Source organism: Strix aluco, chromosome 6 (genome assembly GCF_031877795.1).
Source record: "Strix aluco isolate bStrAlu1 chromosome 6, bStrAlu1.hap1, whole genome shotgun sequence".
NCBI lineage: Eukaryota > Metazoa > Chordata > Aves > Strigiformes > Strigidae > Strix > Strix aluco.
In genome coordinates, this window is record NC_133936.1 from 35,685,578 (window position 1) to 35,703,716 (window position 18,139).

At 39.3% G+C, this 18,139-nt stretch overlaps 1 protein-coding gene across 1 annotated transcript; it reads right to left on the bottom strand.

Annotated features, from left to right (window-relative positions):
- Positions 1–470: 470 nt before the first annotated feature.
- On the bottom strand, positions 471–17,821 carry WDR75 (WD repeat domain 75). Its single transcript, XM_074829633.1, has 21 exons — positions 17,681–17,821; positions 17,388–17,517; positions 16,440–16,505; positions 15,673–15,766; positions 14,818–14,942; positions 14,416–14,486; positions 13,751–13,867; positions 13,086–13,174; positions 12,160–12,318; positions 11,761–11,820; positions 11,555–11,670; positions 10,938–11,110; positions 9,968–10,131; positions 7,582–7,765; positions 5,652–5,746; positions 5,131–5,226; positions 4,418–4,587; positions 3,754–3,813; positions 2,903–3,046; positions 2,731–2,822; positions 471–779 (listed from the first exon to the last, which is right to left on the bottom strand). The coding sequence occupies exons 1-21, from the start codon at positions 17,764–17,766 to the stop codon at positions 572–574; spliced, it is 2,499 nt and encodes an 832-aa protein (XP_074685734.1). The 5' UTR covers positions 17,767–17,821; the 3' UTR covers positions 471–571.
- Between the last annotated feature and the right edge of the window lie 318 nt (positions 17,822–18,139).

The following is an 18,139-nucleotide window of genomic DNA, read 5'->3' on the forward strand; positions in this document are numbered from 1 at the left end:
TGCCTAGCAATCTCTGCACTCCACCACCAAACAGGTGGCAGCTATCTGTATTCTAGAATCAATATTAAACCATTTGTCCTCTGTCTCAAGAGCTAGAGAGGAACTTCTGAGGAGCAGATTTGGTTCTTACCTGTGTAGAGCACTACTCAGACCTATCCCAATTTTCCCTATCAAATCTTGAATTATGTAATCTTACTAACTAAGAGTTTGCTGCTGTTGCTTTGACAGCAGTAGCCCAGCCTCCGTGGAGGGGATTTTCAGCAGCTTAGCTGTCACTTTGCTAACTGAGCAAAAGTCAGATAGTGAACTCTGTTTTGCTATTAGCCTTTTAAATACACTTGCAAGGGGAAAAAACAACCCTCAGGTTAAATGTTTTCTAAGGTCACAGAGTCAGTAATAAGCTAGGAGCAGAACCAACTTCTCAAAACTTTAATCCCTCCCTCTTAGTTCTCTTCTTATAGAGATAGATGCTGCTAAAATTTATGGCCAAAGGACGTGAAAGATTTTTTTTTAAGAATATTTAATCCAAAGCTTCATTTTACAGTATAAAAAACCCCCACAAGATGTCTGTTTAGAAAGCTGATATCCAACTGTAGTCCATTTTTCTTAGTTTCCGTAGCTCTTTTTCCTGGGATTTAGACAGTTTACATGTAATCTCGCCTAACAATTCCACAGGACTTGTATCTTCTTGTTCCATTTCAGTAACATCTCTTTCCTCATCTGAATCATCCTCTGTTTTTTCACTTTCCATTTCCACTTCATCAGCAACTTCTTCAGCACTGTAAGAGAAAGATGATTGAAAACAACCCAATTAATGAAATTAATGGGTACTTTCACATACTATAGTATCGCATACTATAGGAGAGAGGTAAATTATCATGCAAATATCAAAGCGAACATTAGATTTTATTTATTTTTTAATCTCAGGCTACTTACAGACTACTATACTTCTCTTGCCATCTCAATTACAAGCCATTTTTCAAATAGCTGTCCTCTGTTTTAAGTAAACTTAAACAAAATAATTTTCCTTCTCCAACTATAATACATAATGTCAGAACAGGCAGATCAGAATTATGTAAAAAAGTTATAATCTCACACTCCTACAGGATTAGAAGCATTGGGATATACTGGTAGATGAGACAATATTCAAGAAGGCCATTCTTCTCTTTCAAATCTGAAAAAGATCACTTGGACTTAAGAACTGCTGCAGTACCTAGATTTTTACTAGAAAAAGTTTGTTTTGGTTTGATTTTTTAAACATAGGGAGGTGCTTAAAGTGGCTGCTCCCTTCTGACTTAAGAGTTAAACTTGTGCTGAAGTAGAAAGCATACTTCCAAAAATTAATTCAAATGTCTGCTGTACAAATGTTTTGGATCTCATTAGGAATGACCTGCATGGCAGAACAGTACTGGTCTCCTAAAAATCATCTGTTCAACTATATAAATACAAACTATTTATCACTCACAAAATGTAAATGGTCGAACACGTATAATACATTAGTATTATATATTACATTGCCAAGGAAAATAAAATGATTTAGTACTAGTAAGAAAATGAACCTATACAATGATATATTTCTTTATGAGTCCACTTCTACAGTACTTATATGTAGCTTTAAGTGCAGAGTCATACCCGTTACCAGTATCAAAGTACAAGCTCTACATGTGCAAATATTTACACAGGCCACTGAACTCCCAAATTCTTCAGTACTGAAACTACATGCAAGTTTCTATATACTCCTTGTATTAGATTTTTGCCAGTGTTTTGTTGATGTGGGAAAAAGACTTTTACTTGTGTCATCCAGTAAGAAAGCCAGCAATACTGGCCAACACCACAGCAGAACAGATCACATAATACACATGCAAAGACTACTCAAACTGGTGTTTTTTTCTGGGTAAAGCCTGGCAGAGTAAACCATCCGCTCGCTAGTCTTTGCAAATTCAGAATGGCAGCTGATACCAATGAGACATTTTCATCTCTGGCTTGGCAGTTTCATTAAACACTTTAATGAATAGATTGCACAAGAAATACAAGCATTTAATTGGCTTCAGTGTAAGTGACAAGATATTAATCCTAATACAGGTCCACAGTCAAAAGCCCTGCACCTGCACGTATTTTCTAGCAGCATATATCAGTCTCAGAGGGGCAAGCTACAATACATTTTAAGTACCTATCAAAATATCCCATTAAATTGGGATTAACGCATTTTAAGGCGGGCTTAGCTAATGGTGTTCACAGTATACACTCATATTTTGTAGCTTATTTAGGAATGAAATTTGAGTTCTAAACAAACTGTTAAGATTAAATTTAAGGACTAACTTCTTGGTGTATCTAGAAACCGAAACCAAGAATTATGCAGGAAGTCATCATATATTAAATAAAGTTGAGAAATTGACATTTATGCAAAAATACCACTAAAACCAGTAAATCCCTGGAACAGTGAAATTCATGAAGAACATTTGAGTACCAAAGGCAACATTTTGCATACCAGCATATTACACTAAACAACAGCGAAAGTAACAGCAACAGAACAGCCAACAGACTTAACAGCCAGTTCACTTTCCTCCCAAAACCTGAGTTTTAAAGAAAATCTTGCCACAATGAAGTGTTCTACTAACTTACATCAACAGAAGAATGGTATGTTGGAAAACTGCTTTTACACTTTAAACAAAGATGTACATACTTTAAAATAATTTCAGTAACTAACGAGAGTTCTTCAATTCTTCTTACCTTGTGTTCCCTTTGGAGATGAGCAATGAATTAATAAATACTGGACAGAGGAAGGAAGCAGATGGCAAAACATGTGCTGGAGTGTGCAAAAGCTGAAAAAATAGAACAGAAGCTTTATGAAACATTTTGTTTATCATGATTTTGTTTGTACACTTAATGTAATTACTCCTACCTCTTTGACAGCAGGTGAATCTTGCTCAGGCTTATTACAAACAACTAGTTTTCCAAGGTCTATATCCTCCTGCGATTGATGACGTCTGTGCTTCCCCAATAGCAAGCTAAACGGGGTCACAGGAAGACTATCTTCTACTGCCAGCTTGAAAAAGGTGAAAAAGTTTTAGTGTCACAAATCTAAGTTCTATCTCATTTTGAGTTACCAAAATTCAAAATCAACCTAGGTGACAAAAGTCTACACTCAAGTTTAACTCAACAGAACCATATGGCTCTTTGTACTCATTCTCTGTCAGGCATCCTGAGAGAATCCTACACAGAGGTAGTAAAACTCTCCAGGATCTGGATTCAAGAACAGATTTTAGTTGGTTGATGTACCAATTAACAGCCAAATACAGAAGTTGGTGTGTATGCCAGAAAAACTGAGTATGGCTTTCAGATTCCACTTATGACTAAAAGATCATTTATACCCCAGCATCATCTGCCAAGTGATTTAATTACGTAACTGAAAGCAAAACAAGGCAAGTTCCCTTCTGGCCTTTTCCTAGATCTGTACACCTTAATCTGAGCAACAAATTATTCCCCCACCCTCCAAAGAAACTGATTTTTCTGTGCAGGGCAAATGAGAAAAAGGAGGCAGTAGCTTACTAATACTTCCTTTTTTAAGGGTTTTTACAAACACCAATTCTGTCAAAAAAGAAGCAAATACAGATTACTGCCCCTGCAGCTAAGGGCCTATGACTCCAAGAATCTGGTGTGCATTTTCATGACAGAAGGGAATTTGAATCAGACAGACTAACCAACAGAATTTTGAAGTGCTCTGTACATCTGTCAGAACTGCTGTAAGAGTACCTGTTTGCTCGATGGTGTAAGCCTTTCTTCTAGAGACTTTGTGCTAAGCGTTATTAGCTCCTAAAATAGAGAATGATGTAGCAGAGTTACAGTATGTGAAACTCCTTTCCATATTTCCATACCTTGCCTACAGAAGCTTCCAACTGGCCCAAAAGCTTTTGTCAGTCAAGTGGAAGAGGCAAACACATCTCTTCCTCTTGATTTGGTAAAGAAACTGAAAGGAAGCAGGAATGGACCTAGACTTTTATATAGCTATAGACTATATAGACTTTTTGGGAAAACAAACAAAGAACACCCCCCCCACCCCCACCCCCCCCCCCAAGTTACAAGGAAAACTGAGTATCATATGAAACATCTGGATAATCAGCAATAATACAGCTGCTGGGTGTGTAAGTTAAGCAGCATAGGCAGTGTTCCCAAATTATCTAGTTTCTTCTATGAGGCAGCAGAAATTACTACCAGTAGAAAACCAGTAAGTAATTGATTTTAAACTTCAGCTGTTTTGGCAGTTAAAAGCTTTTAATAGAGAACAAAGCATGGCTTACGCTGCCTTGAAATCACAAAAAACCTCTTACACTCAAGAGCAGAACTCTGAATTTGTATCAATCCACATTCAGGAAAATACTTTTTCCCCAGGAACCACCTGCCAATCACTATTTCTTACTTGTGTAGCTGTAAGAAAAAATAGTTGGGATCTTCTTAGCCAGAGGTATTTTGCTGAGCCAATAGTTTCAGGTTCTTCTCTTGGAACGAAGACGGCAAGCTGAATCTTTTCTTTACAAAAGTTTCTCTGGATATAGATTGGCCGTGGCTCATTTGGTTTAAACACAAACACTGTGAAACCAAAAATGTCTTCTCTTTAAATCATGAAATTCTTACTTTCCTGGATAGCTGTCAAAACCCTATGTATCATGGCCAGTAAGGGCTGGACACGATTGCCTTTAAGCGCTAGTTTGCAGGAATTATAACTAGATGACCTTACTGCATAAGAGAAGGTACCTTTCACAGTATTCCAACCCAGAGAACATCCTTGGAAATTAATGTTTCTGTAGCTCTAGGGAGGGTAATCATAACTTACGGTCAAAGCACTAAAATGTAGCTGTACAATTCAACCACAGTTTTGCATTTACAGGAATGGGTCAAGAACATTCAAGACTCTCACCCAGAGAACTGTTGGAAGAAAAGATGGGGAGCCAACATGCTTTACTTGACTGCTGCTGTCAGACATGGCTCAGTTTTCCACAGGTGCAAACACAGACTCCAGTCTGTCTTATGGTTTCATGGGGCTGAATTCTAAGAAAACCTGTTCTAGAAATTATACTTTCACAGTTTTAAATTCCACCGACTATTACTTGTCAAAGAAGCCTTTGTACTTACAGCTGGAGTCTTTCGAGAGCCATGAGATAGCAGCAATATGTTCTGAAAGAGGATCAGGTTGCAGAACTACGATGTTGAGGTAGGCACTCCATTCCACTGAAAAGCAAACACAGCAACAGCCAGACATGAAAAGGCAGCATTCAGTTCTGTCCCACTACTCTGCCAAACAAAAGGGCAAATGGGAACGACACACAGGGCCTTAACCTCTGGAAGAAGCATGCAGCTTCATTAACTTATATGAATACAAATACACAAATACTGCTAACTTCTACACAAATGTAGGAAATACTAGCTATTACTATGTTATTGGTCATTTAACTTAGACTTTACTCTGCACATGCACACAAAGCACATGCACACTGGACAGAATACTATCTTGACTGAAGCATGAAAGTCATTACATTTCCACAGGACATTTAGTAGTGGGTCAATCTGCAGTCAGACCAAGATTATTTTAAGGTTTCACAGTAAATTCAAGCATTAAATGTTACCACTCTAGCACATATTTAAGCTGATCTTACATGCACAACTGAGCAGGTTCCAGCAACACAGAAAGCCATGATCAGTGGCACCAATAAGGTACTTGGAACATGTTAGTCTCCCAAAGCAGATGTTCCTACAGAAGTGAAAAGTCAAAACAAGTTAGTGACCTTCAAGTTTCATCTTTGTTTCTCTATGTAGTAATGATTCATGAGTCAAAAAGATTCAGTTAAAATTTATTTCTGATATTTAAATCAGAAGTTTGCTTTTTGCTTTCACCTCTAGAGGCATGAAACTTCACACACAACCACCAGATAGGTAGGTCTGGGAGATTTAGAAGTATTCATAAATCTATAAGGATTACATGTTCCTACAACATTCTGATTTCAAGGAGTTATTTTAAGCTCTTAAATAAATTACAAACATGTAAGTAAGTGTTCACACTGGGACTGGAAAAATAAAGTCCATATTTAAAGATTTCCTACTATTTCTTTACTACTCTCTAGTGCTTAGAGCAAAAGTTATTCTTATAGGCTGCTCCAGTTGAGGAAAGTGTATGATTTGCTTTCACCTATTTTAATTTCTCATTCTCTTGTTTGAGAATAATAGAACAGCCTTTTGATTTCTAATGCTATAGCACATGTTCAAAAAAAATCTAGGAAGGGATGGAATGTCTCTATTAAAACATAGACCTTTGAAGTTATGCAATTAATACTGTCATTTAATGTTGTCCTAGAGTAATTTATTTCCTTTTAATATAGTATATAGTAAAGGCTACAAAAGGAGCAGCTGGCCTGGAAAAAACTTGCCACTGTACCAAGCTGTCAAGAGAAGTTTTCTCTATAGATATAGTAAAGATGCGGCTTACACGCCTCCCACTATTTTCCTGCACACCAATTTTAGAATCATGTTTCTGAATTTCTAATCTTAGATGACCAGTATAAACAAAACTGACTTGATCTCACAAAAGAAAACCTCACAAACATACACATAAAAACATGGAAATAAGTCTCTTGTCTTTCCGATTCTCTATGTCAAAGTCTTTGAAACATTGTGACCATGTAATTTTGGCTTTCCCTTTTGGGTGTTTCCTGGAAGTGGGTATATGAAATACCTGTAACATTACTGCAGTAATGACTTTGAGAAGCAGTTAGAAAAACCTTAGCACTGAAAGAGAATACTACAGTAGGTTTGTAGCATCTTCCTGTTTCAGCAACTGTTTAGATACAGAGATCTGGCACAGAGATTAAGTAGATGAACCAGTGAGGTCACCTATTGCCCTATTTTTTTCAGTATTATCATAAGAAAAACGATACTTTACCTGGATCAGAAACTGCTGTATATTTGCACAGTCCAGGAAGGTCAATATTAAGGCTGTCCTGTACTTGGAGTCTTTATCTTTTATCTCTACCATCGACCTATACCATCCCTCATTACCCTTACACAACAGAACAGTATCTAGACCTTCAGGATGTCTTTTATCATGACAGCACAGAATGGAGCATGCTGGGATAGTCTGCCAGGCAAATATGGATTTTCCAGCAGAGGTTAGAAAGGATCAGGAAATATATTTTATAATACAGATAATGAGGCCAATATGCTTTTATGGTTTATTGATATAATTTCTATTTGTATACATGCATACATGAATAAAGAACAAGTTTCTTATATCTATACTTTTTCAGTACTTTGAGTCATCCCTAGATTAATGAGAAAAAGGAGAAGGGTTATTAACACACTGTTGCATGCCCAATGATACCTATTTGAGTATGGGCAGTACAGGAGTCATAAGCAAGTAAGAAGGTGAGACTGCAAAGCTTGATCTTATGATTTTTACCAGTAAGTTACCAACCACCTAAAAACCATTTTAGAGTCTTTTCTATATATGAACCATATACAAGGACTTGGACTACTATGAATTCTTTCTGTTCCAAGAGTTCAAGAAAAAAAAAAGACAGATTAAAAACATACCTTATTTTTCCAGGAGAATAGCAAAATGTACACTTAAGATCCCAAGTAACTGAGTCCCATACAGTGACAGTTTCTTCAAAGCTAACAGCAAGCAAAGAGCCATCTTCTGAGAAACAGCAGTTAGTAGCTTGGTAGTTGTGGTAGCTGCCTACAAAGTCACAGCTCCAGCTCACACTTTGCTGTGCTGCATTGAACAACAAGCTAGTTAATTTGAGTCTATACATGAAGAAAGAAGAATTCAAGTATTAGGGCTGCAAAATAAGCTCAAGAGCAAGAGTTTTGTTTCAGAAGGCTTACATTTTTGAAGAGTACAGAGAATCTGTCCTGTTCTAGTACAAGAAACATCTAGTAGGTTTTTCATTTTTCCTCAGTTTTGCATTTGAACAGTGAATCCAGATTGACGTGGTACAATATTCATGTTAACTTTGCCAACTACATTAACTGTGCTCTCAAATAGGCAGATATTAGATAAAAGAAAAAAAGATGCTGAAGTGGATTCAATATTTAGTGTTCTGAAACACACTGATGTTTTAAAACTGTAGCAAGAACACAAGCATTACTAAAAATCTGAACACAGGTTGCATTTGAGTCCAACAAGGCTCATGGTTCATTTATATAAAGTTTGAGGATCACAGTGACCTATCACCATGCTTCCTCACGTCGGTTAGCCTGCCAGCGCATTCAGATGGGATGCCTTTCCTATTGTTGATAGTTACCATACAATACACAGAAGCAAAGTGATGTACTTACCACATAACCTACATTTCCCAGTATAAATAAATTCATACAGCATGCTTTTTAAATGTATGAGTAGCATGAGGAAAGAAAGGAAAATAAGCTCACCCTATGCTAAGATATCCTTTATATAATGGCTATGAGTTGATGATTAAAAGACCTGCCTGTAAAAAAAAAAACCAGAAACTATTCACCACTTTAAACTGCATGGCACCACCTAAAGGCACAGCAAGAGATCTGCTGCAAATAAAAACATGCCAGAGTGTATTCTACTTATGAACTGATTAGTTTGTTAGTATTTGCTGCACAGGAGCTGCAGCATGTTGAAACTTTCTACCTGAGCATTCCTACCCTGCCCCTGCTGGGAAATACACTGCAGAAGTCAGTACTAATTTGTACTTCTACATGTGCCATGAAACACAGCTTTATAGTCACTTAAAAACAAAACAAATACACACAAAAAGCCCCTGATGAGGCCAGTCAGCAGATACAAAAACGTATTGTTGAAGGAAACAGACCCCATTAGGTTTCATCTCCAGCCCACACTGTACTCAAGATCAAAGTATCTGCTCATTAAGTTAAGATATAATCTAGGCTTAGAATCACTTACAAACTAGAAACAAAAACCCCCTCTTTCAGATACCATTGAGGGAGGTATTATTAAGTAAATATATGCATAAATCCTACAAAAATCAAGACAAGCTTTTGTTTTTCATCTCATGAGCAGCCACTGTTGAGGAGCAAACAGCTTAGATAAAGTCAATTTGGCAAAGTAAGTTTGCCAAATGCAAACCTTAGTAGTTCAAAAGTACTTCTGAACATGTTCCCACATGCCTAAGAAAACACACACCAAACTGCAAGCAGTCCAGCAAGACCACCACCACATCTATTTGGGAACATGAAGAGATAAGACACCCAAGTGGCAGGAAAGTTCCAGCTCACTTAAGCGTGCCTGGCACCATCATGACATTTAAGTAAAAGGAAATAAGAAGTGGGGAATCTTGTATTTCACATCCAAAGGCATACAGGATAATACACATCCCTCAGATGTTCTGTTTGAAACAAGTGAACATCAGCATGCATTTTGAGAGGAGAAATTTGGCTGCTTAAGTATCTTAGAAGTGGATCCCAAAAATCCATTCTAGGACGTTCAAGTATTTAACAGGAAGGAAGGATGTTCAAAAAATGAACTCTGAAGTGGCAGAGCTGCAGAATGGCAAAGTGTTACTATTTTACATTAAGTCAGCTAAAACAGAGTAACACACTTCTGCATCCTGCTCCCTTGAGCAGAAGTCTCAAATAAAAAGACTAGCCAAAGGAATGACAAAAATCCATTTTCCCAGCATGGAAAAATCATGACCACAAATAATCCTTTAAACAATCAACACAGGCTGCCATTCCCTTCTGCAGCAGGCTCAGCAAGGTCTTTGCTGTTTCAGGAACCTCCGTATCAATCCATAATACTGCAAAGCTATGAGAGAAGTCCATCACAGAGGATGCTCAGGAGAACACAATACTCCATACAACAGCAGAAAGATAACATGCATGAGACTCGAGGGCCTAGTTCTGAAAGGATGGAGTTAGGGTCTGAATTCCTATAGCACGTTACAAGGTGGCACGTAAGAGCAAGTCACTTTTTGACCATACTTGCCTTCTGGATCAGTGTCTTCTACCATCACCCAGACTTTAAACACACAGTCGCTGCCAGTTGTTACCAGTATCAGAGATTCATCTTCCACTTCATCCATGTCACGAAAGCACATGTCTGTTATGTGGTCCTCATGGGGCATACTTATTCTAGTATTCAGCTTAAAGCTATAGGGAAACAAAACAGAAGCTTGCCATTTTATTTCATTTGGAACTTGGGGAAGAGTTTAAAGATGATGGAAGGGAGAAGAGGAATTAAAGAAATGTCTGTCTAATTAGATAGCTGAATGGTATTGCATTTACAGAGCAGGTTTCCCTAATCACTTCCATACAGCAAGAGAGACTGTAGCCCAGCACTGAGAAAGGATTATCACTAAGCAAGCATCACTCAAATATTCAGCCTGAACTCTGGGCAGTCTTTCCAGTACTTAGAAAATCAGTCACATAGCTGATTAGTTTATTTTGCTTTGTTTCTTGAGAAAATAACAATTCACAGTCAAAGTAATTTTTTGGTAAGTAAGAAAACTGGGGAGAGTGTATGAACCAGATGCATGTGTTAGCTAAAGAAAAAAAAAAAAAAAAAATCAACAATAAAGTCATAATCTTCTGTACCTGAGAAGGACTAACCCATTGATGATGACAGAGGTGGGAAAACTGAGCAAGATATAGAACCATTCTGTCAAGTCCATGATTTTTAATACTGAGTAAATATGTGAATTTAAGTCCCATGGTTAGAATAGCCTGTCTGATTAATGTAAGTAAATTAGATTCAGAGCAATTATTTCCAATCTGTATTTGCTTCAACTGTGTGTTGTTTCAGACACGTGTAGCATGCATGGTAAACTCTCCCTAGGGTCTTCCCTAGAGTTTTACTAGTTGATCTGGAAAAACTGCCTTTGCAAGACAAAGCCTGTGAGATAGTTGTGTGATACTTTAGATTTTGACACCTAGAAGTCCAGCTCTATTATAGTTACCTTTGTGTTTCTTCATCATAGAACCACAGCTTCAACTGCAACTCAGGGTCAGTTACTTCTTCTCTCTCTTCTACTGTTGCCAACCACTCGCCTTGTGCACTAAACGCAACTTTTACCAAGTCAGTTTGGTTTAAGCCCGCCTGATGAATATACTGTCGTTGTACAATATCCAACTGCAAAACAACAAGGCCAAAATTAAATTTCAAAAGTCAAGTGTAGATTTAGAGATGATATTCATAAAACCATGGAGAAAGGAAGTTCTGAAAGCACTGATTACAACTGACTGGGCTGTAACGTAAAAAAACCACATGGGGAAAGCAGAATTAGGGCATGTATATTCCACAATAATGCTAAGTGTAGGAAAGAATAAAAAAAAAAAAAAAAGAAATTTGACATTTAACAGGAGCAGCACACTGTTTTGAAGTATTTATTCAACTATCACATTTAGCTACGCTTAACAAGTAAAAGAAGTTTGTAGTAAAGCCAGAAACATCTCAGCTTGGAATCTGTCTCACAGTATAGCTGCTGGCTTTTTTCCTGTTTGCCATATTACATCTTCAAATAAATTGACGCATAACTTGATTGAATAAGTTTTAGTACAAGCCCATCCAACTTACACTGAACAGCTGTTGGTCACTCTGGAGACAGTAGAACTGCAAGTGGCCAGGCTCTCCATTCAGGACCAAAGCTTTAGTTCTAGGATCAACCACTAGACCAGTCTTAACATTCGTACCTGGAAACCAAAAATCAGATGACAAATGACCCAAGATGTGAAGTGACACATTCAGCCCTCTAAGTGAAAGATAAATTTTATTGCACTTACTTTTGATCAGTCCTTGAATACTTCTGGAAAATCTTAGGTTGCTGTTGATTATTGTAATTCCTGAAAGGAAAAGCAGATAAAGTCTTGCAAAAGGCTTCTGCAATCTAACCACATCTCATGGTGGGGAAGGGATCTTAACCAACTGCACTTAATTCCATAAATGTATCTTTTCCTCAATTTATGACACCCGTACATCAAGGTGGAAAGCCAAGTTGCAGCAGTCACCAGGCAAATCCACAGAACTAATGAAAAAGCAAGAGATCACTTCAAGCATCTGTTCTTTCAAATCAGTATTGAACTCACATAGTATCTAGTTAATTCATCCGAAATTAATGAAACAAAACTCAGATTTGCATTCCATTTTGCATTAAGTGATACTTAAAATATGTTTTGGCTTACTGTTGTCCGTATGCAAGGTGCAACAGAGCGTGCCATCAGGTGACACGGAGATGTACTCAATAGCAGATCCCAAACGAGGAAGGAAATCCCTCTGACGCTCTGATTCATTGCGCCACAGAACTATAACAGATTCAACTCCACCACTCAGCAAGCTGCTTCCTTTTCCAGTAATAAAAACACAGTTATAGGTTTTGCTTAAAAAAAGTATCGTTAGCATACATGTTTACAATGACAAACGCAAGTTTCTCAAAAACCTTTCTTAAACTGTCACATACAATGCAATTATTCCTCCTATCTAGCCTGGGCAATGCAGAGATGTGTTTCTCGTTATCCCATGTTAAATTGCTAGAGAAACTTGGATTAAGTAACAAGAATTTGTGCCTACAGTAAAATTTAAACAATGCTTTGGGAGTAGTAGATCCCATACTTTCTGAATCAGATGAGAACGTAGCTGAACTGTTCTCCTATCAGAAGTACTTTGCAGTACTAAATATCCTAAAGGAGAACAGTTCAGATCAGAAAAAAAAAGTTAACTGTATTTCTGCCACTAGGTTTTAGCTCGGACAAGCCTGGTTTGTTTTGTCTGGATGCAAATAAGACTCTGGCAAGAGCTCATCAATATTACTGATGAAAGGGGGGCAAGGAAGGAGAGTGGAGGTGGGGAAAGACTGAAGAGGAGGGTTTAGATTTTACATTCTACCACAGAAGGTAGATATTTGACATTATGAATGCCAATCAAAATAAATAATAAAAAAAATGCTTCCATTTTTATTTTAGATCCTTCCTGGACATATTAAAATTCTAGAAATTGATTTGTTACTAAGTGGACAAACTCGAGCTTATATTGATTCCTCCCTCACCGCTGCAACTCTTCAAGAGGCTTTTTTTTGTCTGGGTTTTTTTGTTTGTTTGTTTTCTTAACTCACCCTGTAGAGAAAAAGCTAGATCCATGACAGTATCGTGATGCCAGTGCAGTGTGGAAAATGTGTACTCTTTCTTGTGGTAGAAATTCCTCCTATGTGGGGAGGAATAGAACAGTTCTTTAAACACAACATCAGCAACGGAAAAAATAAAAGGAAATATTGAATCAAGTATACCATCCTCTCTTAATTTCTAGACTAGAGTTTCTCGCATGCTCAAGTGACGCAAAGGGAGGGAAGGAACCACAGTAGCTGGTTTTTGGCACCTTCATGGTGCACACCATGCATCCTAGACATACTGAGCAACTCGGCGCTGCAGAGCAACTTGGGAAGCATATTGTTCTCAACCACAGGATTTCACTAGTGTGCTCTCCCTAGGACTCTACTTGCCCATAAAGAGTTACTTCAGCTGCTCCTGCATGACCTTTTTCAATTACAGCTTAGATTAGTGGAGCATAGCTTAACCAGAATATTTTCCCATTTAACATTAAACTGAAGCTGTACCCTGATATCAATGTCAGCACTGCAGCTTCACAGGGCGTGCCATTCTTTGCTTATTCTGACTTCTGAAAATGGCAATGCTAAGGACAAATTAGACTGCTTTGCTCAGGTCTCAATTCCTGTGGTCACATCAGTGTATAGGGTACACAGGTGAATCCAAATGTGCATACCAGAGGCGAATCTTTCCATCAGCATGACCAGTTGCAATACAATCCTCCGTAGGATGGCATGCTATGCACATGAAGTGATTGTTTCCACTTTTTGTCTTCGCTGCACTTACAGAAAACCTTCAAGAGTTAAGAAAGTAACTTTCATCATATGCATGCCTTTTTTTTTAAAGCATGATCCTTCAAAAGGATCAGCTAATGCACATAAAAACAATTCTGACTTGCAAAATTAAACATCTCCAGGTTGTTATAGTTACGTGCACTCTCCAAAAAATAGTGACAGACTTATTTTTCACTTTGTTTCATTAGTTCTTTGCCTTCAATCAAGCTGAAAGATTTTTTCCCCTCTTTCTTTCTCTCTTCTTCCATGACTCCTTCCTCCCTCTGCCCCTGTCTTGGCCCTGACCAAACTATGTCATTTGTTTCAGGCCAGCATCAGCCTAAGCACTTACCTGAAAAAATACATTCCCGAGCTGAAAAGATAAGCTACCAATGCCACTGCAGCACCTCGCTGTCTGCCTCTACAGGAAGCTTCTTATATAGTGTCTACATCCCCTCTAGCATAAAACCAAATGGTTGATGACAAATATAAAATAATGTGTTCACACATCACCAGTTAACAAACATTTATGATATATCAGATTGAATCAATACATTTTCATTCTTACCTGTTCAACTGTTTCCGTTTAAAAAAATAAACTTGGAGATTGACCTCCTTCACTGATGCCACATATTCACCCTGTTATAGTAAAATAGCAACTTAGGACATACAGATTATGCTCTTACACATGAAAGAAAAAAAAATAAAGTCATGTTTCACTACAAAGTACTTAAAATTGGAGATAACATATAAGCTGATGTTAAGTAAGTATTATCCACATCAAATGGCGGAGATTTTTTTTTTTTTTATAAAAGAATGCATAGGTCTTGCACAGATTCATTTACCTTCAATTTTGTTTGAGTGCTGCTGTGCTTGTATAAAAGCATAAACAGCATATAGTTCATTTGAGAGGAACAAAACCCCAACCAACACCCAACAGAAGAAAAAAAACCCCAAAAAGTGAATATACTTCTCTTCCAAATGCAATACACTTCGGTGATGCATCCACACCATCCAAAACGACTGACAATTCCTTGGCTTCCAGATCTTGGCCTGCTGCTTTTGTCAGCTTAACTGAGACCAGTTGGAATGTATCTGACCAAAGAAAAATCTGTTATCATAAGGCTTTTATGAACAAGTTTATGTACACCCCTTACAAAGGGGATTTACACTCCTACATCAAAACATGTTAATACCTTCAAATATTTTTTTAAGTTTGAAAAAGTTTGTAATACTTTTCAAAAAAAAAGAATTGTTTCAGGTATTTTGATTCAAACAATAGTATTGAAGATTGAAGACTAGATAGTGGATACCAGTGCAACTGTAAACAGAAATCAAGCAAAGTTGCATGATATTTGCTCTTGCTCTCAAGTGACATTGGTAGCAATATAGCAAGACTAAGGTCAAGCTATATTTCAGACAAAATTCAAGGAAAACATTTCTAGGCATGCTGTAAAATAGGACAAGTCTATTTATGTTAATACTACTTAAGTAGAAGAGTAGTCTCAAGTACTGTAGCATACCCTGTACCATGGTAAGCACTACTTACAAGATTTATTGTATCTGCAACATCACATACGTGCAGTATATGCTTCAAAAGTGAAGCTAAACACTATCCTAGACAAATATTAAGAAACCAGATGTCATAGAATGAAAACAAAAAAAAGGTACAAAATACAGGACTGCAGACACCTGTCATAGGACTCAGGAAATATTTTCAAAATTAATATATTAAAGCACATTCTTGCAGCATCATTCACTGACATGACAGCAGCTTAGACACAAAATGACTTAGGTGACAAGGATGACACTAATTATACTGTACCTCTTTCACCACTCTTTGGAATTACAACAAACACTGAGTCCTCAAAACTAGCAAGTGCGTACAGTGCCAGGAGTTTAGATCCTACAGTGAAAGTCTGAAGAAAAAAACCAACAAGGGAAAAGGAGGTCAACAATTATTACACTTGTGCATATGGATTTCAACAGTGAATAATGCTAAGTTTTTACAATAAGGAAAACACATTTGCTTTAAAGAAACCTTAATGTATTAATTAAAATTCTCAATTCTAAGACAAATAAAAAGACCTTTATTCTATCAAGGACTAATGTGATTGTTAAGACAGTACTAATGAAATATGAGACATCAGATTTACTGAAAAACCTGAAGGTACTTTACCCTTAGTGCACCCACCTATAGGAAAGTGTCTCTATTTAGAACAAAACAGGAGCAACAGGACAGTTAGCAGCCCACATTTTCAAGCCACCGTAACAATTCCTATTGGTATACCACAAACTGCAGCACACTCCTGAAGAGCTACACTGGACTCTGAACTGCAGTGAGTAGCAAAGTTAGTATGTCAGTACATAACCCATCTTTTTCCCCCAAGAGATTCTGCATTGACACACATACCAATTGCCATATTCTATTACTGCCATAAATAGATGGTTTTCAGGCTGCGTTGATGGCAGAACAACACATCTCAGACTGATTTGTGCCCATTTGTAGTAAGAGCTGCAGAAATCCTCATTCTACTATCAATGGGTCAAGAAAAATTTTGACATTTGCTCAACAGAAGTAACTCAACATACTTTAATGGGTATCCCATCCATGAAGTCCCACAGCTTAATGCTGCCATCAAGAGAGGAAGAATACAGCTGAGGAAAAAAAAAAATAGTTATCTATAAGTTAAAGTAATATATCAAAGACAGCTTTTACATAAAATCACAGTTAAAAAGTTGAAGAATCAATCAATGAAACTGTGACTCCAAGTGGCTGAATCACCAGAAATATAGGATGCAGACCAGCTCTGTGCTGCCTTCAAAGAAAGCGCAACAGAAATACAACACTATTCTCCGAGTTTGAAACATACATTTTCATGAAGTGTGAAAGAAACAACAGGTATTTGTGTTTAATCACTTGAGACTAACAGAGCATGCAGATATCCATTATGTAAATATCTATTGATATTTACACCAGGTTTTTCAGATGACATGCAGATGCCATCCATCTTAGGAAATAATTCTTGTTTAGACACCAAATAATTCTTGCTAAGACACCAAAAAAAACCCGAGCAAACTGAGAGCCAGCACATGAGTGGCAGTGAACGGGGAAGGCATGCTGCCGGTAGGCAGAGAGCCACTGGGCAAATTAAAGGGATTTAGTCAAATCTGCATCTGTATACCAACCACAGTCCGCTTTGCTCATGTTCTCACATACTTCTTCTCCTCTCCAATCATCACAAAACCAGAAATTTTATAGATATTCCCATTTTGCTGTCGTTTCATTCAACAAGTGTTATCCACATGAAGTTTCACATTTTTATTTGGGGAAAACGGATATAACGTTTATCTTTCCCGGAAGATTTTGGAGAAACAGTAGCTTAACGCTACAATCGCTTACAGCTCGTTCTCAAATTCCGGTCAACCCCCGAACACCCGGGACAGCCCCCGCGGAGGCACTGGAGCTCGACCGAGGGGGCAGGAGCACCCGCACCACCCCCCACAGCCGGGCTTTCCCCCCCCTCCGCCCCCCCAAACCTGCATGTGGTTGTGGGGGTTGAGCTGGATGCCCGTCACCAGGTCGCCGTGGCCCCCCATCACGCGCAGCGTCTTTTCGGTCGCCACGCTGTACATCTTCACGAAGTCGCCAGAGGCGCAGAGCAGGTACCTGGAGGAGCGAGAAAGCCGTTACTTCACCGCCCGCGGGAGCGGGGACCCAAGTACCCCCCGGGGAGCGGCAGGCCGCGGTAACACCAGCCGGCAGTCACCCCCGCTACGGAGCTCAGAAGCCCACCCGAGGGCGGGAGGCCCCGGTCCCCAGCCCCACTTGCTTGGCATCGACGGAGAAGACGGCCCTGGCGCCGTGGAGGGTGCCGCCGCCGCATCGCACCACGCGGAGCGTCGCCGGCGCCGCCATCTTTCCTCGGCGGGGCCCCGACCTTTCACCCCTGCCCGGCCGCTCTGGCCCCGCCCGCCGCCGCCACTCGCTGGTGCCCGGGCTGCGCGGTTTGTTCCGCCCGCCACCGGCATGGCGGCGGGGGCGGCCCCGACGCGCTGAGGGCGGGGCTCGTGCGCCGTAGCGCCGGTTCAGGGTGCTCAGCCGGCTGGTACCGGCCGCGCCGGGTGTTCCCCTCAGCGGCGGGGGGCCGGGGGGGCCCACGCCGGTGCTGGCGCCGCTGCCCCTGGGGGAGAGCTGGGCCGTCGGCCGGGTCCGGCCTGGCCCTCCCGCAGAAGATGCCCCGTGCCTTCCCCCGGCCCCGGCCGCTCTCCTGCGCTCCCGTGCTGGAGGG

Excerpts from the sequence above, each read along its gene's own strand:
- WDR75 (XM_074829633.1), bottom strand. The coding sequence starts at position 17,766 with ATGGCGGCGCCGGCGACGCTCCGCGTGGTGCGATGCGGCGGCGGCACC. Across the intron at positions 4,588-5,130 it reads GCTCTCGAAAGACTCCAGCT|TGTTTGTGTTTAAACCAAAT; the intron begins GTAAGTACAAAG and ends TTGGTTTCACAG. Across the intron at positions 3,814-4,417 it reads TTTTTCTTACAGCTACACAA|GAGCTAATAACGCTTAGCAC; the intron begins GTAAGAAATAGT and ends TCTCTATTTTAG.